The 11326-nt window shown below is 35.3% G+C and overlaps 3 protein-coding genes across 3 annotated transcripts in view; 2 read left to right on the top strand and 1 right to left on the bottom strand.

The window, feature by feature from the left end:
• Positions 1 to 1481, bottom strand: part of pag1 (phosphoprotein membrane anchor with glycosphingolipid microdomains 1) — a 56689-nt gene extending 55208 nt beyond the window's left edge. The window contains exon 1 of the mRNA XM_016270785.1: positions 1185 to 1481. The gene's annotated coding sequence lies outside the window, so the exon portion shown is untranslated. The remainder of the gene's footprint in view (positions 1 to 1184) is intronic.
• Positions 1482 to 3468: 1987 nt separating this feature from the next.
• Positions 3469 to 4896, top strand: mrpl53 (mitochondrial ribosomal protein L53). The gene is made up of 3 exons (XM_016270926.1): positions 3469 to 3591; positions 4521 to 4633; positions 4722 to 4896. Exons 1-3 carry the CDS (start codon positions 3500 to 3502, stop codon positions 4838 to 4840), a joined length of 324 nt encoding a protein of 107 aa, XP_016126412.1. The 5' UTR covers positions 3469 to 3499; the 3' UTR covers positions 4841 to 4896.
• A 1063-nt stretch (positions 4897 to 5959) lies between these two features.
• Positions 5960 to 7554, top strand: fabp4a (fatty acid binding protein 4a). The gene is made up of 4 exons (XM_016270784.1): positions 5960 to 6129; positions 6300 to 6475; positions 6554 to 6655; positions 7450 to 7554. The coding sequence occupies exons 1-4, from the start codon at positions 6057 to 6059 to the stop codon at positions 7501 to 7503; spliced, it is 405 nt and encodes a 134-aa protein (XP_016126270.1). The 5' UTR covers positions 5960 to 6056; the 3' UTR covers positions 7504 to 7554.
• The last annotated feature ends 3772 nt before the right edge of the window (positions 7555 to 11326 follow it).

The following is an 11326-nucleotide window of genomic DNA, read 5'->3' as shown; positions in this document are numbered from 1 at the left end:
ATACATATATATATATATATATATATAAATTAAGGGGGGGGGCTTTTCTAATTTTCTTCAATAGTCTTTTTAAGTTTAGTATATTCTTTTAGAATTCTTTAAAATTATTTTAAAATATCATAAAATTTTTAATAATATTTTAATATTTTAGAAAAAATATTTTAAAAGACTCATTTACACCTGAGTGTCAATATTGTGTTTGATTTTTAATTCCATAAATTGTTACCTTTTTTGAAATGCCACATTCTGGTCACATAAAACTAAGCAACGCTACAGGATTAATAATAATAATAACAACAACAATAATAATAATAATAATGACAATAATGATTAAATAAGATTTTATATAATTTAACAATTGTTTTAAAAAATACAGTTTAAATTTTAGTTTAAGTTTTATAATTACCTTGAAAAATATGAAAACTTTTTTGAAACATACACTCATGTATTGAGTAACACTAGCTTGCTCTGTTCTTTTTCTATTCTATCCGTTTTCTTTTTATTTATTATATGAAAAGCCTTGCTACGTGTACTGTATTAGGCTAACTGAGACTTGTTCTAGCATTTGCATATCATTGCTCTTTTGTTGATTTTGATTGCTTCCGTTGTCCTCATTTGTTGCAAGTTGCTTTGGATAAAAGCGTCTGCTAAATGTAAATGTATTGAAATGTATTTAGTACTGTACTACTATTTACAGCCATTAAATCAAAATGATAATAAAAAGTATGTTCATACAGTATCTCAAATCTGAACAAATTATTCTATATGCATAGGTAAGAGAAGATTTCATGTATGGAACTATGGCTCTCACTGTCTTTAGATTATTGTTTACATGTTGGATTAATTCTTGTTTAAGGTAAATCACATGTTAGTTGTGTTTAAATATTCCATGTCTCTTATCAACAAATCAACAGATGACTCGCGTCTATGTAATAACATGTTTAAAACGATTTATCCATACTTACTCACACCATCAATACCATTCTGTTACATTCCACTTTTCCCTCAGTCGGTATGCAGGGAATGTGTCGTATAAATAAGCAGCACTCAGTCCTCTCTCACGCGCGCCACACAAAATACATGAGAGAAGTTCACATTCTCATTACAGATATTTCTCTGTCCGCGCAACTTTTCCAGTCATGTAGGCTAATGTTCAGGTGGGCTGTTATTCAAGGACCACTTACCTCAGACGACCATCCGTGGATCAGCTGTTTCTCCGCTCTCGGGTTTATCTGATCAGCGCAGGTTCGGCGGACTCACCGCAGCTCTCAAACAACATGCCGTATTTACAAACGATCACAGAGGACACGGTGTCAGTGAGGCTGAGCTGCAGTGTGCACTGCGATGTGTACCACACGCACACACACACACACACACACACCGTACCGGTCCGGTGCTGCTGTGACTGTGGCAGCGATCCTCCGTTACTCTTCACAGATGCAGAGGGGTGGAGAGGCAGATCCCTGCAGCGCAGTGTGTCACGGGATCTGTAGTTCTGCGCGTGTGGCTACCGCAACAAAGCAGCGCAAGTGGGTGTGTTCAGGTGGCTGCTTTCAGTTTGTGCTGTGTGGATGGCATTTAAAAAATAAATAAACAGGGCTATGTTTTAAAAATAACAATATTTTATGCTTTAAGGTGTTTTAGAGCAGGAATCTTTAACCCTTCTCTGCATTTATTTTATTTATTTTTTTCAAACTAAGTGGTGCATTTTACAGGAATAGTTGACCCAACAGAGAAAATTTGCTTAAAAGTGAATCAACCTTGGGCCTTCCTTGAAGCAGTTGAATTAGTTTCTTTTTCCGGATTGAATTTGGAGAAATTTTTTGCATCACTTAACTTGCTTAACAATGGATTCTTATGGGTGCCATCAGAATGAGAGTCCAAACAGCTGATAAAAAAAACATTACAATAATCTATTAAAACTGTTGCTTCTGGCTAAAATAGGAGTTCATAATCCATAATAACACTTCCTCCAGTGAGAAAGTCATCCCATATATGTTTAGAACCTGTTTAGTGCTTTTTTCTCTCCTGATTCAGATGAAACATATATACAGGGTTCATATTTTGGTCAGAAGAAACAGTTCAAAACATCTGGATAGATTTGTTTCTTAAACAGATGTTAATCGATGGACTGGAGTGGTGAGGATTACTTGTGGATTATTGTGGTGTTTTTATCAGCTGTTTGGACTCTCGTTCTGACGGCACCCATTCACTGCAGAGGATCCATTGGTGAGCAAATTATGTAATATTTCTTAGGATTTTTGGGTGAACTATTTCTTTTAAGCTAAGCCAATGTGTTTCAAAGGCAATTATCAATGACACAGTTGCCAAAGGCTGTAGTATCTTGATAATATGGGCAGTTTGTCTGATTTTTGATATAATGACATGATTTACATGATTTCTTCTTGAAAGTGCATTTGAACAAATTAACATTGATGACTGTCCACAGATTATGCATGGGTGTGTGAAGGAAGATATGTCTATGGCAATAAACTGAATGAGCGCAACAGAAAATGATGTGGAAGGTACTTACTAAATAATACACTGTCCACTCGCGCCATCTACTGGATGTGTTTCATAATTTGTCAATAATATGTTTTGCACGCAGATCTCTAAAAAAATACACATAACGTGTAAACTACTCATAAAGTTGAATAGTTTTTTTTATGAACTTTTTTTCCCCAAATTTTTTTTTTGCGTTATTTATGTGCAATAATGACAATGAATCCCAGAGATTCAGATAATTTAATTAAATCAATTTAAAGCATTTTATGTAACAGGCACAGCTGCTTTTAAAAGAAAAGTACAGATACTTAATTAAAATTATATTTTAAATTATATTTTATCAATGAATTATTTTTATAAATATTGACATGAGAATGAACGAATGAACAAATGAATAAATAAATTAAATAAAGAAATAAATGAAAACATGGTGCTCATATTTTTGAGCTTAAAATTGTTTGTATGTTCTGCTTGGGAGAAACGATTGCTTCGATGAAAATAACATTAAATATTTTTTATAAATATTGACAATCTAAGAATGAATGAGTGAGTGAGTGAGTGAGTAAGTGAATGAATAAATGTATAAATAAATAAATAAACAAACAAATAAATAAATAAAAATAAATAAATAAATGAAAGCATGGGCTCATAGTCTTTTTGAGTTTAAAATTGTTTGTATGTTGCTTGGGAAAAAGTATTTCTTTTGTAACAGTAAATATAATAAATATTTTTATAAATATTGTCATAAAATAAGATTTTCAAATAAATAAATAATTGTATTTATTTATAAAATAAAAAGCAACTGGGGGGAATCAGTTGCTTCCGTGATAACATATCCCCCTTTAAAACAATGCTTTCGTTTCGTCAATGTTTCCATAGTTTTTATTGCACATTTTATTTATTTTAATATCGCACTTATTTTAACGCTTTCATATTTTCCGTAGCCAGCCCGGCTGCATACGCCATCAGCAGGTTAAAGGTCATGTAGGAAAAGATGGCGGCGTCCAGGGGAGCGATAGTGTTAAAGACTGTTAAGAAAATTGCTGTACAGTTTTGCCCATTTGAATCTAATGTCCGCTCCACAAGGTAGGAATACTGTACATGCCTCGATTTACTCTACGTGTTGAAGAGGTCTGTCTAGTAAAGTAAATCTTGTGCATGAGCATGACTTCAGCAGCCGCGCTGTCCTCCTGTAATAGCGGTCAAAGGAACGGAGTATATGATGCTAATTATACTTATTTAGATGTGTTTCTCAGTTCATAGACATTTGTTTTCAGCGTTCACAGCAGCACTCGCCACTGCTGGACTGTTCTCCACACTCGACATTTAACATCGGAGGACCAAATGCACTAAACGTTATACGCAGATTATGTGCGAGAATACGCAGATTGATCGTTAAACGTTCTATGAACGTGTTTATGACACTGCGAGTAAATTATGACTTTAGCTCTCTACTTAGTATTTTCTACTGTGTAATCTCTGGCGCCGCTCTCAGTCTAAACGGTAATTGCAGCAGGCTGTCAAACTGTTTTGCGCTAGTTTATGATATTCTTGCAGAATATGCTGTGCACAGTTGGCAAATTGTAATGATAATGATATATGCCATTCGCACATACCGTGGTGAAGTCACGTAGCATAATAATGTTTGATATGCTTATCATGGAAAATGTTTTACTTGCTATACAATGAAAAATATATAGCATACAGTTTATACTGTACATTTCCTTTTGTAAATAGCAAGCTAGTAGGCAATTCTAAACATTCATAATATCTGAAGCAGGCTCCATAGCAATTCCAAATGTACTTTTCTGGATCCGAATGGTGATTTAGTGTGCAATTATGTCAGTGAAATCATCTGTCATTAAATTATTTTAAAAGTTTGGGGAAAGCTATCTTAAATGGCTCTTTAATCTGTTTTCGATGACAAACTGCCCACTTCGTATCAATGAAGGTATAGTTAAAAGCGCAAATCCATCACATCTCTTGCATTTCTTTTGTCTGCTTCCTTCCTGCAGAGAGTTTCTCATTGTGGTCGGGTCTGAAAAAGCCAGAGCCACAAATATGAACTGTGAAGTTATCCCAGAAGTAAAGCATGACCGATCAGAGCCTACGATTGACATCACATTTTGTGAGTGACTGAACTGTAACTCTATTATTGCAAAGGAGCGTGCGGCATAGTGTCATTGTACAGTGCATGTCATTGTGGTCTTTTGCAGTGGATGGAGAGAGGCTGCTGATGAAGGGATCCAGACTAACCACACAAGAATTGCTCTCAGCCTTACAGACCCGATGCAGTGCTAAAGACCCTCAAGCTAAAGCAGGAGACAAAAAGTAGTCTAGTTCTTTTGTATTTATATGTCTGTGGATGTGTAATAAAATTGTTATCTGTCATGTCTTTGAGTTGACTCTCACTTTGTCCTCTACAGTTTTGGTTGGGCTTTTGAAGTAAATTAACAGGCCTCTATATTCAGACACAGGAAAGTCTCTACACTCTTAAAAATAAAGGTGCTTCAGAAGGTTCTTCACAGCAATGCCATAGAAGAACCATTTTTGGTTCCACAAAGAACCATTCAGTCAAAGGTTCTTTAAAGAACCGTCTCTTTCTTACCTTTTTGTAATCTGAAGAACCTTTTTTTGCCACAAAGGAACCTTTTGTGAAACAAAGGTTCTTCAGATGTTAAAGGTTCTTTATGGAACCATTTAGACAAAAAGGTTCTTATATGGCATCGTGAAGCACCTTTATTTTTAAGAGTGTACTTATGCGTTATCCCACTATATGTGGAAAAGTTTATTTTTACATCACATCCATGTAATTAATGCCTGACATTTAGTGCAAGAATTTCTGAGAGGTATAGGTATGTTATTCAACACGTATTAGTCCTTTTAAAGAATAGTATACAGTGTATACTAAACATGATCCAGTAAATAACATGTTAGTATTTCATTCTAAATGTAAGGAAATATGCAGTGTCTGAAGCAGGACACTATAATGCTCAGATTAGAGACTGGTTTTCATGTTCTAAATCCAAATGAAAATATGCCTGTGAATTAGCATAACATATTGCCTACAACATCTCGAAGTTTCAGAGTTGTTTTGTCTATATTAGTGATTATAAGCACGTCATTATGAAGTTATTAAAGTAAAAATATACATCTTGTGTGTGCAGTCAGCCACTGTGAGGAAAGGTCATCCCTTTAGTCGGGTCTCATCTTTGGTCAAACACGTCATTATAAAAATATTAAGTCTATCCATGTGCATAACCTTTGTGATTGCTGTCCTCTGACCCAGTAAATGTAATTTGACCGTTTTTGTGGTCTGAAAAACGCGAACCCTTCCCGAGTTCTGAGTTGCGTTCGCAGGCGTGAGTTTGAGGAGCTCCGCACAGTGACGCTGGATCATCTGATTGGCTAGTGTCAACACGCACGTGCTGGAGGAGCTGTTGAAAAAGCCTGCAGTCATTCGATCAGATCAGAGCAGAATACATCTGAGCTTTGAGCTGTTGCTTGAGTGACAGGGATCAGCATCATCATCATCATCATCATCCGGAAAAATGGTTGACAAATTCGTGGGAACTTGGAAGATGACCACCAGCGAAAACTTTGACGAGTACATGAAGGCTCTAGGTATGATTCATTATTTAGTAACTTCAATTAAACTATCCAGTTTGCTAAATGCAAAAGAAAAGTTCAACCTTTTTTTTTCTAGTTTTAACATATGCATTGAATATCATACTGTTGATTGTCAATAATATAAAGCTGTTTCGTGAATGAAAGAAGTGCATTTCCTTTTTCAGGTGTGGGGTTCGCTACTCGTCAGGTGGGAAACCGGACCAAGCCCAACTTGGTCTTGTGTGTGGATGATCAGGGGCTCATATGCATGAAGTCGCAGAGCACCTTCAAAACTACTGAGATCAAATTTAAACTCAATGAGTCATTCGAGGAGATCACCGCGGATGATAGAAAGACTACGGTTTGTAATGGAATAGGAGGAATATTGTGAAGATGTTAATCGTATGAAATTAACAGGCTCTTCTCTCTTTATCCGCAGTCTGTTATGACTCTTGACAACGGCAAACTTGTGCAGAAACAGACCTGGGATGGCAAAGAGTCGACGATAGAGAGGGAGGTGACGGATGGGAAATTAGTAGCTGTAAGGATGCTCTTTTATTTATGAAGAACACGTTATAATATTGGTAATGACACAAATGGCATTACATGATGAAAGATAATAAGATAAGATAATTGCTAATGCAGTTTTAAAATTGTTGTTGAACTATGTGTATATTGACAAAATTCACAGGAATTTAAAGTCTGAAAATAATTCTATCGAAATTACAGTTTGCACTTTTATAGAACATTTAATAAAATTCAACATTATTATTCAATAATAGTATATATAGTATTATATTGGACATCACGGATACTAATTATTATTAGCTTTGGTTATCATATTTCCATATATTATTATTCAGAGAAAACTGAAAATATTAGTCAACTTTTAAATGGTGATATCTGGGGGCAGAAAGGTAATGGAAGCCACTATATTGGAAGATACTTTTCCCCCCCAAATTTTTTTAAAACTTTTTTCTCAATTCTAAAATATTTCTTCTGCTAGAATTTGCTCTTTGTGAGTGCAGTATCGAATGGAAATACATCGGTGCAACAAATACAAAATAAATAAATAAACAAAAAAGTGGAAACGCATGTTTAACTGAATGTGAATCTGACTTACTTTTAATCTGAAACACATTTTTCAAATGTAGTAATTTTAAAGCTGATAGGATAGTCCAATATAAATGGGAATAGTTTAGAATAATGCAAAGCAGTGATGGTTAACAACTATTTTTCTGTGTTATAAATTCTGGTTAAATGTACAGAATAGTTTGTTTTCCCATTATTTGAGGGGTTTGTCCGTTAATTTTATAACCATATTTCTCTTTTCAGAAATGCATAATGGGTGATGTGGTGGCTGTGAGGACATATGTGAAGGAGGCATGAAGTTATCCGATCTGGATTTGAAGATGCCAGGCTCAGTTCAATGAGCAAAAAGCCAAAGTGAAATGTTATTTCTCTACTGAAAATCTCTTATTTTTGACACCAAAGCAAATGCGCGCTGATCATTTTAAAATGCATTACACAAATGGCATTACATGATGAAAGATAATAAGATAAGATAATTGCTAATGCAGTTTTAAAATTGTTGTTGAACTATGTGTATATTGACAAAATTCACAGGAATTTAAAGTCTGAAAATAATTCTATCGAAATTACAGTTTGCACTTTTATAGAACATTTAATAAAATTCAACATTATTATTCAATAATAGTATATATAGTATTATATTTGACATCACGGATACTAATTATTATTAGCTTTGGTTATCATATTTCCATATATTATTATTCAGAGAAAACTGAAAATATTAGTCAACTTTTAAATGGTGATATCTGGGGGCAGAAAGGTAATGGAAGCCACTACATTGGAAGATACTTCCCCCCCCCCCAATTTTTTTTAAACTTTTTTCTCAATTCTAAAATATTTCTTCTGCTAGAATTTGCTCTTTGTGAGTGCAGTATCGAATGGAAATACATCGGTGCAACAAATACAAAATAAATAAATAAACAAAAAAGTGGAAACGCATGTTTAACTGAATGTGAATCTGACTTACTTTTAATCTGAAACACATTTTTCAAATGTAGTAATTTTAAAGCTGATAGGATAGTCCAATATAAATGGGAATAGTTTAGAATAATGCAAAGCAGTGATGGTTAACAACTATTTTTCTGTGTTATAAATTCTGGTTAAATGTACAGAATAGTTTGTTTTCCCATTATTTGAGGGGTTTGTCCGTTAATTTTATAACCATATTTCTCTTTTCAGAAATGCATAATGGGTGATGTGGTGGCTGTGAGGACATATGTGAAGGAGGCATGAAGTTATCCGATCTGGATTTGAAGATGCCAGGCTCAGTTCAATGAGCAAAAAGCCAAAGTGAAATGTTATTTCTCTACTGAAAATCTCTTATTTTTGACACCAAAGCAAATGCGCGCTGATCATTTTAAAATGCATTTATTATCAGTCTTTATGGTGCTTTGAATAAAGTTGTTTTTATTTGCCTTCAGCTGAGTTGTGGTTTGTTGATCCCTGCTGTTTTAACATAGGCTTAGTCAAAATGCATGTGTCAACAGTTTTAAAAAATCTATGCCAGAGATTTAACGTTCACAGTAATGTGTGAATGCTATGAAAGAAATCACATAATACAAGGTGTGAGATGATTAGGCCACGCGTTCTAACGAATAATATGATTGTGTTCTGAACAGTCACATATGTCACATCTATAAAAACATCCAAGAAATCCCTAAAGTTTGCCTGCTAGCATAGTCTTCAATCTTTTGGAACCCTTACATATTTGTTAACATTTCTCAAAACCTGACAAAGTGTTAATTATGGTTTAATTATTCACATTTCGTAAGATTTTGTCTAGTAATCAAAAGGATAAAGCACTCCTTAAGGAGCAACAACAGAAGTATTTTCTCACAGCATTAAATTATGTAGAGTCTGTTACTTCATGATTTGTTGTTCATATGTTTCTGGCCATTATTAATCTCTGGAGATTAATAAACAAGGTTGTGATATTTAACTGTATACTGTACTGTCTGTTTTTTAAAAGCTTCTCTCTGAAACATTCTTCTCTAAAAATGAGAGTTAACATCTTGGTGAACTGATCATGTGATTTATCTTCATTAAACTATTCAAAATAGTTCTTGCATGCCCATGTCATTGTAGCCCTTCACCTCGGTAGAATGAAGACAACAAGAGAGTTAAACTACTGTTACAGTGGACTGTGTTCAAGGGTACAGAGGATATGTATTTCTTTCCTCCTTTTAGTAGAACATTTCCCTTTCTGAACATAGTTTTAGCATGCGTAACGAAACTGGAACACAGTGGGTCCCCAGAGTCATTCCTTTTGCCCTACACAAATAGCAGAGAATGTTCCACCAGTGGCTACTTTCCCAGGACAGGAAAGTGTAGAGATACACTGATTGAAATTGACTGCAAAAACAGCAGGTGGGTTATGGGCCAGCTCTCTCTGTACAGCCTATTCAATAAAAACAATGCTTTTACCTGTACAAAGTTTAAAAGGTGGAAGGTGGTACTGGAAATGTGTTTTGTGTGCATGTAGATTTTTCAGGTACATTTTTATCACATTGTAATTTTAACACAGCGTTTCCTAGCTTATTTGACTTGGGTTTGGCCTGATGCACTCCCATTGCCATGCTGAGATCAGAAGAGCTGAGCATATGGAATGATTTACTTCATATAAAGATGCTTATTATCATACTAAAGGAGCCAAAACTCAGGGAAGTTAGATTACAAGCAATAGGTTTCATGTTTGTTATTACAGAATTAAGGGAAAAGTGCTGTTGCCCCAGTTTTATGTAAGAGTTGTAAGACCAAGACATTAAAGGTCCCCTGAAATGTGTTGACGTCATTTTAACTGAAACAGGAAGACAGGGCGGGACATATCAAGCAGCCCCGCCCCCTTTTTTAAATAGCCAATAGCGTTCGTTTATATCACAGCTTGGGCTAGAGCCGTTGGGCTCCGTAAAGCCTCATTTATGCCAGCCACAATCTCATCCATATTGCTATAAAATAAAGCATTCTGTGTAGAATTCAAATAGCTCCGATACATTTTGTGGTCTGCGCCGACTCGCGCATGTGATCCGCTCCGTGCTATCGTGTCTCTGGACCGGAGCAGAGTGTGTGTGCGGTGCGGTGGTTAGCCTGACACAGCGCGAAACCAGACTTCTTTTTTCCTCAATGGAAAGCATATTTACACAGTTTGAATCCTTCTCTGTCCCCTATATAGTGCACTACGTGCCATTCACTGTACAGAAAATACTAATTCTGTGGACAAGTGACCCATTTCAGCCGCAGCTTCAGCGTCTATTTTATAGTGTAGGGGGCGGGCGCTTCGGATTCTAGAGAGCGTTTGATTGGACAAAGTTTGATGAGAAGCTGAAGTACGATGTGACGTCAAAAGAATCGTTGAGCCGTTTTGGCGGAAGTGACGAACAATACTATGCTCGCCAATATTAAAATGATTAAGATGGGCAATCAAATCAAAGAAGGCGGGAAATTCCAGTGCAAAGCTTAATTTTTTAACCGTGAAAGAGAGCAAGGTACTGTAAGATGGAAGTAAACATTTTATATTTGATATTTGTTTCATGATAAAAATGTTAAGCGTACAAAACTAATGTCTGATGCAAACTATAATTTTTTGTTTAGTCAAATTGAATCCGCCATTTTTTCCAGCAAGTAAACCTGACAGGAAAGTAGGGGAGAGCGGGGCACAAAGTAACACTTTTTGACTTTCTCAGTTTTTGTAAATCCACATGGGGTTCAGAATATAATTTTTTTTAATCCACAGTACTTTTACACTTGTCTAGTACAATATACAATATGTCGCTTTGTTTCATGATTACAGTGTATAGGTTTTTCTTTATTTCCCCTCAAAAAATGGAAGTGAAATGTGACACCATGCCCCGTAGGTGGGGTAATTTGTAACATCTGAGGGGCACGTTGTAACATGACCATATAACAGTTTAAAATGTTATCTGATCGAATGAAAAAAATATACAAGACAAACTAAAATATTTAGTTGAAGGGGTCATATGATGTTGCTAAAAAGAACAGTATTTGTTGTATTTGGTGTAATGCAAAGTGTTTATGCGGTTTAAGGTTAAAAAAACACATTATTTTCCACATACTGTACTGTGGGGGCTAGAGTGAGCGGAGGGCGGCGGGCTTGAGAACTGTG

This window comes from Sinocyclocheilus grahami, unplaced genomic scaffold (assembly GCF_001515645.1).
Source record: "Sinocyclocheilus grahami isolate Dianchi unplaced genomic scaffold, SAMN03320097.WGS_v1.1 scaffold58.1, whole genome shotgun sequence".
NCBI lineage: Eukaryota > Metazoa > Chordata > Actinopteri > Cypriniformes > Cyprinidae > Sinocyclocheilus > Sinocyclocheilus grahami.
The sequence above is the reverse complement of the archived record's forward strand: the minus strand, read 5'-3'. Positions and strand labels throughout refer to the sequence as shown.